This window comes from Ixodes scapularis, unplaced genomic scaffold (assembly GCF_016920785.2).
Source record: "Ixodes scapularis isolate PalLabHiFi unplaced genomic scaffold, ASM1692078v2 PGA_scaffold8__174_contigs__length_109621045, whole genome shotgun sequence".
In the NCBI taxonomy this organism is placed as follows: Eukaryota; Metazoa; Arthropoda; class Arachnida; order Ixodida; family Ixodidae; genus Ixodes; species Ixodes scapularis.
Window position 1 is genome coordinate 34,569,585 of NW_024609883.1, and position 13,389 is coordinate 34,582,973.

Consider the following 13,389-nt stretch of genomic DNA (forward strand, 5'->3'; position numbering starts at 1 on the left):
TGAAAGGGAAGCTGAATCGGTTTCGTACCTGAGGAAACACACTTAAATCGTTTTCCTTCGGCCTCCGGGATGCCGAATATTGAGTTTCACTTTTTTTTTTTTTTAATCTGGTGTATGGAGGCTGCAGAAAATCATTTTCAATGTACCGCCGAAGCCCCTCCTTCCCGGAGCGTGACGCCATAAAAGGAGTTTTCGAAACCTCCGCTCTCGCGCATATTCTGTGCCTATCAAGGCTGTGCAAGCGCACCCTCGCTATCTTCAAAATGAGGTCAGAGAAAGACGTCACGGCTGGTGCCAGTGCGGGGGGAAGCTTGCAATTGCACGCGCTGCTCACATGAGCGACACGAACTTGGTGGCCGAAAGATCCTCTCAGGAAGTAACGATTGGTCGGAAGTTTTTCGTGTTCTCTCGCGTCTAGTTACATCTTCGGGGAAAACGAACGTGATATTCAAATTCACGAGGCAAAAATACGCTGGAGTCAACCTCTATTTTCTTTTTTTTACAGAAGTGTTTACGCTTCCTTTTAAAACTAAAAAACTTGACCGGTGCAGTATTATGCTGTTCATCAAAACACAATTTCGAATAAAGGACATGAGAATAAATTAAATTGTAATTTGGGGACTCGAGACCCACTTTTTTTTGTGCGTTTGTTTCGGTAATCAGCTTTTTCGAGGGCTATTTCACTTCAATAATGGGATAGATATCGAACGTCTTGAATTAGTTTAGTGTTATTGAGTTTGTTTGCGTTCTCTAATTCCTTAGAAGCCTACTTTTAATCGCACTCTCCTTCAGCAATAAGAAGGAATGAGCACATTAGCGAGCATACTCAGATAACACAAAAGTGCCCGGAAAAGCCGTGCAGCGCGAGCTGAAAGATGGAGATAAAGAGATTATAAAACAATTTTATCATCTTACCTTCACTTGCGTTAATGGGATGCCTGCGTAGATGGAATGAAAAACCATGTATGGCTGTGCGATCTCGAGTTCACCTAAAAAATATAAGCCATCGTTAGAAAGCGTAAAGTTAATCCGGTACCTCGTGTCGGCGCATATCAGCCTACGTCTTATTTGGCGTGCATAAAGAACTTTTTATCCTAACTTCGTTGGAGTAAATAATTCGTTTCCCACCTAAGACGCTTATTTGCGCCCCAAAACACAAATGAAGGCATTTGTGTTTTGGGGCATACATCTTGAAAGAAAATTTTTTTAAAGACTTGCAAAGGTATTATTGATATATGTTGTATTGTCTTTATTTCAAACAAAAAAAAAGTCCGAGGGGCAATGGCAAGAGACGACAAAATTATCTTCTGGCGTGGTTCAAGACCTCGGTTCTTGTCACCAGGGACCAGCGAATTTCGCCAATGGATGGACAACAAAATAGCTGGGTGTATGCAGAATGAAGAGCAATATAGGCAAGTCAGTGAACACAAGAACTGCTTCTTACTTATGCAGATTTATGTGTTATGTGTTTGTGTTTTGATATAATCAGAAGTAGAAAAAGAAAAACGGGAGCCAGGAGGGAATCTGTGTCCAATAAGACGCGAAAAATGTTCCATTCATGACACGCTCTGATGAACGAGGGGACTGGTTTAATTTAGAACATAATAAAAGAAAAGCTTCATTATGTGCTTATTTATTTTTGTATCAAGGCCACTCTTTCATTGAAGTTAAGATTTTTTTTTTCGCAGCTTGCTAGAGTCGCATCTTTTTTCATTTGCCATGTGAGATAATGGCAGCGAAGAAAACACGTATACCCATGAAAGTAAATTCGGGGAGCCAAATAAACACCTCTCCTTTTAAAAATGTACGTTTTTAAGATTACGACAAAAAATGCTTCCACACAGATGATATATACTAGCTTCCTGACGAAACTATAATTGTTTTAAGGATTAGTTAGTCAAAATATGTGAAATAGTATAGAAGAAGTGTTCGTACTGTTCCGACATATTACAACCATCATGAAACTTGCTCTTCCTGACTAAAACAAACAAAACAATTGAGGTGCATGTTCAAAGAGTTTTCTAAGATATATCTCGTATTTATTAGCGAATACGTTCTGCGGAGCACAAACGGCAGTAAGTAGCATAGAACCGAACCTGAGCAGAAATTTTTACAGCAGAGAAGGGTTAGCTTCCCTGGTTTCACGTTCGGTACCAAACAAATGCCGACACAAAACTCTGGACAGCTACCGCCATCTATGAGTGACGGCGGCAACCAGACAACCAGTCCGGTTGCCACCGTCGCTCATAGATGGCGGCAATTTTTCCCGATATCGTAGAAGAATGGATAGTTGGCGAGTTGGTGGGAATTCATCGTCAGTAATAGGGATGCCGCGAACCACCCTAGGTTCGAATTCGAAAGGTTTCGATATTTTTGAAACGAACTGATGTTCGAATTCAAAAGGTTTCGATATTTTCGACCGTACGGAGGTTCGAAATCGAAAAATTCGCAACTTTCCAAAATCGCGGGGTTTCGCAATCGAAAAGTTCGAAGTTTTCGTGGTTTCTAGAAGTTCGGGTTCAATTATTTCGAATATTTCTTTACTTGAGGTTCGATAAAATCGAAGATTTCGAACTTCCCTAATTTGAAATTTGAAAGATTCGAATGTTTCGATTTTTCTTTGGATCTAAAATTGGAAAAATTCGTACGTTTCGAATTCTTAGACATAAAGCTCGATAAATTCGAAGATTTCGAATTTCTTTCTACATAAAGTTCAAAAAGGTCGAAGGTTTCGATCTCTTTCACGGCTAAATTTGAGAAAAAAAATTCGAAGGTTTCCAATTTCGTTGAAGTCCGAGTGCGCAAAGTTTGAAGTCCAGTTTTCATGTTCCGCCACAGTTTCAGTTTCAAATAACGTTTTTGCGCCTCTTGATTTTCACGAAATCAGGTTTAGAAACGTTCGGGTGTGATATTTAGACCGCGCGAAGTTGGTCAGGCAATTAAATGAGACGACGAGTGTCCCGGATGTGCTGGAATATTTGCCAGTGCAGAGTGACGAGTGACAATAGATCAGAGATTGTGACCGCCAGCCCGGGGTGGTCATTAACGTGCATCACGAAGTAGTGATCCTACGAACGCACTGTTTAACGATACTCATCCAGTTCGAAACGGCCAGGGGCAGGCAGGTGGTTGAGGCTCAGAAAAACCTTGAAGTGATCTGGCAAACTGCCCCCCTAGCCCCTTGAATGCTGGTAGTAATCCGATTGAATACCGCCCGAGTGACGCTGGCATATAGTAAGTTTAGTTTGTACATAATGCAAAATCCTGAGAATGGGAATGAAATTTGAAAGAAAAAGTGTAAGAAAACAGAAAGAAGGGGACGGGACAACGCCTGAAACTCAGCTCTGGGAATGAAATTTGGAGGAAAAAGTGTAAGAAGACAAAAAAGGGGACAGGAGGAGGAGGAGGAGGAGGGAAGGGTACTGAGGGGAGGGCAGACCCCTCCTCCTCCTCCTCCTCCCCTCATTCTTGAATATGCTCCGGGGGGGGGGGGTCACCTGACCTCGAGGGGAGGGGGGGTCACGTGACTTGAGGAGTCACGTGCCCCCCCCCCCCTCCCCGAGGTCACGTGACTTGAGGAGTCACGTGACCCCCCACCCAAGGTCACGTGACTTGAGGAGTCACGTGACCTTGGGTGTCACGTGACCCTGGGGGAGGGGTCACGTGACCTCTGGGGGTCACGTGACTTTGGGGGTGTCACGCGACTTCGGGGGGGGGGGGGGTCACGTGACCTCTGGGGGCACGTGACTTGGGGAGTCACGTGACCTTTGTCTCGCGGGGAAGGAGCGACCAGCCACACCAGAGTCCGTAACCCAAGTGTTTATTATCACTACTCTCGAAGTGAAGATTACCCCGAGCATGCGCACTAGCATGGACGCATTGCCGCGGGGCACGCGAGTGACAACTGTCGTGTCATCACTACGTCCCCCCTTTTAAGTTTTACAAGTCCAAATGTACGGGTCGCCTAACTTGGCGGCCCGACCGAGTCACTCTTATCGGCGTATTGTCCGCCGTCGACGTGTCCGTCGACGCTGATGTTGAAGGGGAGTTCGTCAAGTTCGCCGGCGCTGCTGTTGGTGCAGGCTCAACTGCGGTCGGCTGTTGTTGGCTCCCTGCACCCGGACTTGCTCTTGCCGTTGAGATTGCCGGACTGGCTGGAGCCGTACCCGTAGTCTTATTGGTCGAACCGCCGGGATCCGGAGCGTCGAAGCCTGCCGGAGACGCATCGAATAGTACCAGGTGCCGGCGGTTGCGTTGCAGGACTCCTGTCCCGGTCTCGACTACGTAGGATCGCGGCCGCTTCGCTGGACTGAGGACTGTTGCTCGGCACCGCACGTCTTGTACCCACACGTCCTCTCCTACGGACAGCGGGCGAAGTTGGCGAGCGGCGTGACGGCGATTGAAGTCCTTTCGCTGGCGTCTTCGAAGCAGAAGTCCGAAAACGTCTTCCGAAGTCACGACGGCGTTCCGACTTGTCGGGGGAAGGCGCAACGAGGACTCCCAAGCCTTGCTCAAGCGACGGACGCTGCAGGTTCTGCGGCAGGTCACCTCACCCCCGCTCCGACTGTCCGGCAAAAGAGGCGAGATGCAGGTGGTGCAAGAAACTTGGACACTTCGAAGCCGTCTGCGAAAAAAGAACAACCATGGGATCTGTCGAGCTGCACACAGTTGCGGCAGGCGCCCGTACCAGAGCAAAGTTCGCAACCGCGGCCGTCAACGGACACAACGTGAACTTCAAAGTGGACTCTGGAGCGGAGGTGACCGTGGTGTCGAGTTCATTCCCTGAAGTACCGAAAAAGCTTCGTGCACCAGAAGGTGAGCTCACGGGCCCCGGAAACCACCCCCTGAAAGTACTGGGCACTTTCCCCGCAACGCTGCAATGGTGGGACAAGTCAACCGTGCAGGACATTTACGTCATGCCTTCACAACACCCCCCTCTTCTCGGCTTCCCAGCAATACAAGCGCTGGGAGTCATTCAGTTTGTCGACAATGTGGCTGCACCAGCGGTGCTGTGGAGAGACAGGCTTTTCGACGGTCTGGGGGAGCTAAAGGACGAGTACGTCATCCGGCTTCGACCTGGTGCCAAGCCCTTCGCTCTAAGCGTGCCGAGAAGGGTCCCGATCTCGCTGCACGACGTCGTTTGTGGTGAGCTCAAGAAGCTAGAGTCTGAAGGAGTCATCCGCAAGGTTGACCGCCCCACAGACTGGTGCGCGGGCATGGTCGTCGTTCCGAAGACAGGAGGAGGCTACCGCACCTGCGTAGACCTCACGCGCCTCAACGAAGTCGTACTGAGGGAGCGTCACATTTTACCTTCGGTTGAGAACATCCTCGGACGTCTCGGGCAAGCGAAGGTTTTCTCGAAGCTGGACGCCACTGCAAGCTTCCACCAAGTGAGGCTTTCCGAAGAAAGTCAGGCGCTGACGACGTTCATAACCCCGATGAGAAGGTTCTGTTTCCGCAGGCTGCCTTTTGGCATCTGTTCAGCAGCAGAGTACTTTGAGCGACAGATGAGTCGCATTCTAGAGGGACTGGAAGGAGTTGTGAGCATGATCGACGACATTCTCGTCTTCGGCGCATCAAAGGGCGGGCACGATCGTCGACTCCAGCAAGTGCTGCAAAGGCTCGACGAGGCAGGCGTCAAGCTGAACAAGAAGAAGTGCAGCTCCGCTGCCTCAGAGGTCACGTTTTTGGCGTGTTGGTCATCGCGAGAGGAATCAGCCCCGACCCCGAAAAGATTGAGGCCCTGCAGAAGTTGCCGATACCCTCGGACGTTAGCGGGGTACGAAGACTGCTAGGAATGGCGAACCACGTGGGGCGCTTCATCCCACACCTCTCGGACGTCACGGCGCCAATTAGAGAACTGCTGCAACAGCGCAACTCGTGGTACTGGGGACCAAGCCAGCGAGCGGCTTTTGAGAAGCTGAAGAGCATGCTTAGCTCTCATATCTGCTTGGCCAAGTACGACCCGTCCTACCCAACAGTAGTTTCAGCTGATGCAAGCTCTTACGGACTTAAGGCCGTCATGCTTCAAGATCAGCCCTCCGGCGAGAGACGAGCAGTGAGTGGCCTATATATCAAGGGCTCTCACAACCACCGAAACTCGCTACAGCCAGACCGAAAAAGAAGCCCTGGCCGTAACGTGGGCGGTCGAGCGCCTCGATCAGTTTTTGAGAGGCGTCGACTTCCAAGTCGAAACGGATCATCGCTCTCTCGTCACGCTCTTGGGATCTGCGGAGTTGGATCTGATGCATCCTCGAATTCAGCGACTACGCATCCGCCTCATGCGCTACCAGTTCACCGTTGTTTATGTCCCCGGCGAACTTTTAGCTACGGCGGACACCCTGTCAAGGGCCCCGGTGCAGGAACTGGATCAGCACTGCCAACGTCGGGTGGACTCCATAGAACTCTTCGTCGGCGAAGTGGTTTCAGCAGCCGCTGATTTCGTGTCATCCCGCCTGGAAGCCCTACGAAAGCACCAAGGGGAAGACGGCATCTGCTCGGGCTTGCAACGCTTCTGTGAAAAGGGATGGCCAGAACATGTGTCCAGAGTTCCTGTGCATCTACGAGAGTGCTGGAAGGAACGTGGGAACATCACCGTGTGCTATGGTTTATTACTCAAAGACCGCCGCATCTTCGTTCCGCGCTCGCTGCGACACGAGATACTGCAGCTGATACATGAAGGCCATCAGGGCATCGGGCGCTGCAAGGCAAGAGCAAGGGACGCAGTTTGGTGGCCTACTCTAAACAGCGAAATAGAGCAACTTGTGACAGCCTGCGAGCGGTGCGCCCAAACAAGAGTACAGCGCTCCGAGCCACTCATCACCACACCGACTCCCAGTCGTCCATGGCAGAGAGTCGGAGCGGATCTGTTCGAGCTCGAGGGGAGACACTACGTGCTCGTCGTGGACTATTACTCCCGCTTCCCAGAGGTCATCAGCTTGACGTCGACGACGTCAACGTCCGTCGTCGCAGCAGTCAAGAGCACATTCGCCCGGTTTTGGATCCCCGACGTGCTGGTATCGGACAATGGGCCGCAGTTCTCTTCGAGACAGTTCGCCGAGTTTGCCCAGAGCTGCGGTTTGCAACACGTCACGAGCAGCCCACGCTACCCACAGGCGAATGGGGAAGCGGAGCGTATGGTGCGGACCATGAAAGAGCTGTCCTACAAGTCAAGGGACCCGCACATAGCCCTCCTGGTGTATCGAGACACCCCTGGAGTGACCGGTTACAGCCCGTCCCAACTGCTGATGGGCCGACGGTTGCAGACAAAGGTACCGAAGATGCCGGAGACTTTGCAGCCGGGGTGGCCATCACGTCGGGACTTTAAAAGGAAAGACGGGGAGGCCCGAAGACGCCAGCGAAAGGACTTCAATCGCCGTCACGCCGCTCGCCAACTTCGCCCGCTGTCGGTAGGAGAGGACGTGTGGGTACAAGACGTGCGGTGCCGAGCAACAGTCGTCGCTTGCCAAGGCCAACGTGTCCAGGAGTCGTCGAGCCTCACGGGAGCCCATGGCGTACAGCAGTGTCCTGACGTGCACTTCGCCCGGCGCCTCGTAGAGCCCAGAAGCGTAGCAGTAGTCGTCGAACAGGAAAACCCATTCCTTCCACTCGCCGGGGTTCGAAAAGTCGAACTTCGGAGGCGGCTGGATACCGGCGGCGCAGAACTGCGTACGCTTAGCGTCTTCGTCCGCCATGGCGGGCATTGCAAGATGCGCCACGTCGAAGGCTCACTCGCTGCGTCGCTCCTTCGGGACGGATCCCACTTCTGACACCACGTCTCGCGGGGAAGGAGCGACCAGCCACACCGGAGTCCGGAACCCAAGTGTTTATTATCACTTCTCTCAAACTGAAGATAACCCCGAGCATGCGCACTAGCATGGACGCAATGCCGCGGGGCACGCGAGTGAGAACTGTCGTGTCATCACTACAACCTTGGGCGTCACGTGGCCTTGGGGGATCATGTGACCCTGGGAGAGGGGTCACATGACGTCTGGGGGTCACGTGACCTTGGGGTGACCTTGGGGGTCACGTAACCTCGCGGTTACGCCGACGGCGACGCCGACGCCTCTCAAGCCGGAAACGGGCGCCTAAGAGCTGCGCTCTAAAAGGGGACAGGACAACGTTTCAAACTCAGCTCGGGACAACGTCTCAAACTCAACTCGGCTGAGTTTGAGACGTTGTCCTGTCCCTTTTTTTTCTTTCTTCTTACACTATTTCTTGCAAATTTCATTCCCAGTCTCAGGATTTTGCATCATGATCAACGAACACCAGCTCACCTGCACCTTGACAATTTTTTGTTTGTAATTGCTTTGGAGGTTTATTTTCTGGGGTGGGAGAACCGCCGAGCAAAAAGCACAGAAGCTGACGCAACTTGAGGTCGAGGTGCCTTCTACCATACCAGTGGCGTTGGAAGAGGAAAAACGGGGGGGGGGGGGGGGGGGGGGGAGAGTAGGGGGGAGGGGGGGGCTCCAGTCTCTCCCCCCCCCCCCTCCCAGATATTTCGGACTGTTAAAGAAAACAATGCGTGGAAAGAGGGCATGGTAGAGCTTATCTTAATCTGAAATTATTTATGCATATGTATAGCTACTGTCGCTCTTCACTGCATAAGATCTCGCGTAGATGGTCATTGTTAGAAACTCGTTGTCAGAAGGCACTACTCGTCACATGCTCGGTTGCTCGGAAGTTCAAAGCTATGTCTTTTCGACCTAAATAACTGTGTCATTGGTAAAAAATAATCAATAAATAAACATAACAATAAATGCAAAAAAAAAAAAAAAAAAGCTGGAGAGAAAAAAAATAAAAAACTATCAAGAACCTGCCGGAGGTGTTATATTTTTGCATAGAGGCGCAGAACTATGAAACAAGTTTCTCCTACCAAAATGTGTACAGGCCAAAAGAAACACGTCCCAAGAACGTAAAATGAGAAAAACAAAATTATGACGTGCTGAACTTGAACGATTTTAGAAATCTTCCCCCTTGACTTAATTTATTCCTCAACATAAAAAAAAAATAAGTGCATTGTTTTGTATTCTGCAGACGGTAATAATATGTACTGTCTCTGGTGTTAATTTAAATGCGATACCTCAAACAATGTAGGCGAAAACAATTACCAAGTTTAGGGCATAATTGTCCGTAGGTACATGTTAGGATATTTCTTCGAAACTCGTTTTAAAGAACAATAATCATATCTTAAAGGGGTACTCCGCCGATTCCTTCATGCTCCCCGATTAGCTTGAAATATTGCTAAACTCGCCAAACAACATCGCCAAAATAGTATCCCAAATATTTGGTCAAAATAATTTTTTTTCACGAAGTTATTGAATTTACAATTTTGGTCCTCACCGTGTTTTTCAAACTGAAAGTCTCTACTGGCACAACGAAAAAGTGACGTCAGTGGAAGTGCAGGGGTTCACTCTTTGGACTGTACAATTTGTTCCCAACTGATTCGAAGCAGTTTCATGGTGTCAAATGAATGCTTTGGAAGCTCGCTCCAGTCCCCGCGCTCCAGCACGGAACAAATGATTGGCATATTCTATTTTTTAGACTGCTCGCCCGACTGGCTGGCTCACCTTCCATTGACGTCACGGCCCTGAAAAGGGCGGGTATACACTCCGTGCGGGAACTATAGGGGGCGCTTTGAAAAACGCGCGCAGCGCCGCTAGCGGAGGAGCTGGCGTTCGACTGTGAGGCGCGTTCAGCAGCCTGCGGCGCCTTTTCGCATGCCAAGCTGTGGCGGCGGAAGCGCGCACGGACGAAACTTTTGCTTTTTGAGCCGATAAGTTGAGGGTGACGTTGCATGAGTGCTGGGGTAGACCTAAGAAGGGCATCTAGCTGTCCTCCACTTCTCATATATTGAGTTTGAGTCGTTATTAAGGGAAACTTCTCTAGTTGCGGCCGAAAAAGGAGTTGGAGCAATTTTCCGAAAAACAAGACGGCCGCCACCTTGATTGCTCTGGGTGGGAAATTTATTTCGCTCGTCGCTGTACACCTATGACTGCTGGAACGATGATATTTGGAGGCGAGTGAGATGTTCACTAAGTTTGTGCACGAAGAGTGCCAAGTTTCTTTAAGACAGCAGGTGTGAAAGTTAGGTTTCTAATGAATAAAGAAATAAAGCTGTACGGGATATCCAATATTCGACCCAAAATGTTGTGTTATAGCGGGCTGTGTAAAGCGCAGATTTGGGCACACAGGTGCTTGGTCTGGAAAGTAACATGACAAAGCACTTATTATACAAAAAAAAAAGGTGGCATAGGGAAACCAGGTGAAAATTGTTTGGGCGGCGTAACTCAATGGGAACCGGTTTTGACCATGAAAAGGCTGTCAAGAGAATACCACTCGTCGGGGGAGGTGGAGACTTTAGAGGAAGGAAGGGACTAGGGTGGACTGTACTTCCAATTGAAACAACTTTACGAAAGGTGGTTCCAAAGCCGAGAAAACAAAGTTGTCGGCCAAAACACGGTTTTGCCGCCAAGGGCTTTTGCGGTCTGCTGTTGGGTAATAACCTGTTGTGCGAGGTGCTGATTTTGGGCGCACAGGTACTTTGACATGACCGTCACTTGGCACAACACTTATTATAACAAAAAGAGTTGGCATAGCGAAACCAGGTGGAAATTTAGTTTGGGCGGCGTAACTAAATGGGAACTGGCTTTGACCATCAAAGGCTGTCAGATTATACCACTCATCGTGGGAGGTGCACACTTTACAGGTAGGAAGAGACCAGTGGACGGTAATTCCAGTTCGAACCACTTTGCAATAGGTGGCTCTAAAGCCGAGAAAAAAAATTGTTGTCTACAGAACTCGGGGTGTCAGCGTTTCCACATCCAAAAGGAGGCTGATCAAGAAAGAAAGCACACCACATAAACTTCCATACTCAAACGTCGATTTTCCAGTGATTCCGAGTTTCATTGTTGTTTCCTTTAGATTTATATTTGTCACTTTTTTTACCGTTCGAATCTTTCTTCATGAAGTACAGATTGCGTGCCATACTTGTCCGGAAATATCATCGACACGGACGGTGGGGACGAAACTTCTTTGGAGGGCATTCCTCCAACGAAACTGGCACTGCATACCCACGAGTGTGGGATGGCATTTTAGTTCGTCCCATCGGCGCTGACACATGTAGGCGTTACTGGTACGAAAACAAACGCAGAGCGCAAAGCGGCAGTGTAGAATATGTCAGCCCTGCCGACACAGTGGCAGACATGATCGGGAGACCAAATTTCTCGCGTCGTACGGCACGGCTCCATCGTTGTCGCTTCCCCACGAAACATCGGCGAGGTGAAAAACTGTGAAACTTTGTCTCCACGAGATACGACGCATAACTATTGAAGCACTTAATGACGCAGCACAGGCAGCACTTCATGCTATAAACCCAGCGCAACCGCACCACTCCGACTTCAATGCGTACCAACGCACGCGGCGTGGTTTCGGTTTCGTTTTCTCTGGGGTTCTCGCTGCCTACCTTCGGTACCGGCCGCGCGGCGGCGCGCCAGTCGCGTCGCATCATTTGCATCATTTGCATCATTTTCATATGCCGATTTCGCAATAACTATTATGAATTTCGCGATACTAAATAGCATACCAGAAAGGGTAAAGGCCGGGGAGTCAGAAAATATAGTTAGTTGAGGTAGCTCAAAAAATTGCCGGAGTACCCCTTTAAGACTACACTTACCTAGGCTATGCATAGATCATTCTTAAAAAGTTTAACATCTCTACCATAAATAGCTTCGGCTATAGCGCGCTTCAAATATGGCATAAACGACAATTGTCAAAAACCCGTCGTCCTTCCTCGCTCCTTCCGGAATTTATTTCTTCAAAACCAAGCATGCCAGATGATTGAAATAAACGGCATTGTCTTTCGCAAGGAACGCGGCACCGCATGTAAAATTTCGAGAAAAAAAATTACGAATTTACCTCACTGCTTGAATCCAAATGAATCCGCTCGCCGCTCTTTCGAAGTTCGACGAACTTTGAACTTTGAGCCTAAACGTTCGAAGTTCGTCGAACTTTTGACTTTTCAAGAATCGAAAGTTCGACGATTTTCAATTTCTATACGCCTCGCAAGTGGGCTCATTTTCGTCTTCTGCGCATGAGAAAGGAAGTAGCGGTGACGTCAGAACGCCGAGCCCTGATTGGCTGATCGCGACCCCCTATCTGAGCGTCGTCTGCTCCTTTGCAACGTCGTCTGCTCACAACGTTGTCTGCGTCTGTCTTACCTTTCCTGCGACCTTCGGAAGTGCAGGTCTTTACGAGCGAGCTCGACTTCGGCTTTCAGAGAGGGCACACGAAATAACTCGAGCAGTACGTTGTTTTTGTCTAACAAGCAGCATACGCGCACCACGGAGAGAAGTCAAAGGACTCACCGGCGAGGTGTTCCGAGGCGCCGAGATTTGTTTGCTAACAACCGAGTGTTAGTGTCCGCAAGTTTCCTCCCAAATACTTTTTCCCTCCTTTCGTGTGCGGCGAGACCCCTCATTCTTTAACGGCGTCGGCGGGTTGGCGCAGTTAACGTCGTCTGCTTTACGTCTGCTAGTCAAAGCGATGGCTGCTTTACCTTTCCTGCGTCTGTCGGAGATTCACCGCTTTTTCACCGGCGAGAGACAGCGTTGCCTCGAAAAACAAGGAGATAACAAGAGGAAGAAATTGACCTCTTAATCTAAAATTGAGGTCAGCGATCAAAGTACAATACGGGAAGGGTTCACAAGGGTCGCGCGGGCATATTCGATTCAGCACGCCAGCCGTTCGTGGGCAGACGGTCGCCGAGTCGCGGAGTGCCTGCTAGGCCTAACTGCCGTGCTCGCTTGGTCGCATTCGGTGCAATCGTGGTCGTTGGAGCTTTTCCCGGGTGTTTCTGGATCCAGCGTTCTTGTTCGTCGTGGTCTGTTTCAAGTACTTTTTACTTTTTTTCTTGCTGCTTGAAGTCCGGACGCGTGAGAAGCGCACGTGGAAAAATAAACGTCCGTGGGTCGTAGCGACCGCGACGCTGTCGGCCATGCTGATTTGATCGTAAGAAGTGCGTAGACATGTAGCTTCGGAGCTGTCGTAGGACTTCGTCGTAACCTGCGCAAAACTTACGAAAATTTTGTTTCGTGAATACGAATTCGTTCTTAACTTATGTCTTATGCACATTTTTGCGTAAGATCGTTTCGTGAATCTGCACTTCCGAAAGCCGCAGGAAAGGTAAGACAGACGCAGACGACGTTGCGAGCAGACGACATTGCAAAGGAGCAGACGACGCTCAGATAGGGGGTCGCGATCAGCCAATCAGGGCTCGGCGTTCTGACGTCACCGCTACCCCCTGCGCAAGAAGCAGACGAACTTGCCCTCCGCATAGATTAATAAGGTCGAAAGTTCGAAAATTATCGAAGTTCTTAGCGTAGAAAGTTC

At 49.7% G+C, this 13,389-nt stretch overlaps 1 protein-coding gene across 1 annotated transcript in view; it reads right to left on the reverse strand.

Annotated features, from left to right (window-relative positions):
* Nucleotides 1–13,389, reverse strand: part of LOC8052594 (serine/threonine-protein kinase haspin homolog) — a 74,504-nt gene that overhangs the window by 13,359 nt on the left and 47,756 nt on the right. The window contains exon 8 of the mRNA XM_042286951.1: nucleotides 916–989. Within this exon, the coding sequence (XP_042142885.1) occupies nucleotides 916–989 (74 nt within the window). The remainder of the gene's footprint in view (nucleotides 1–915; nucleotides 990–13,389) is intronic.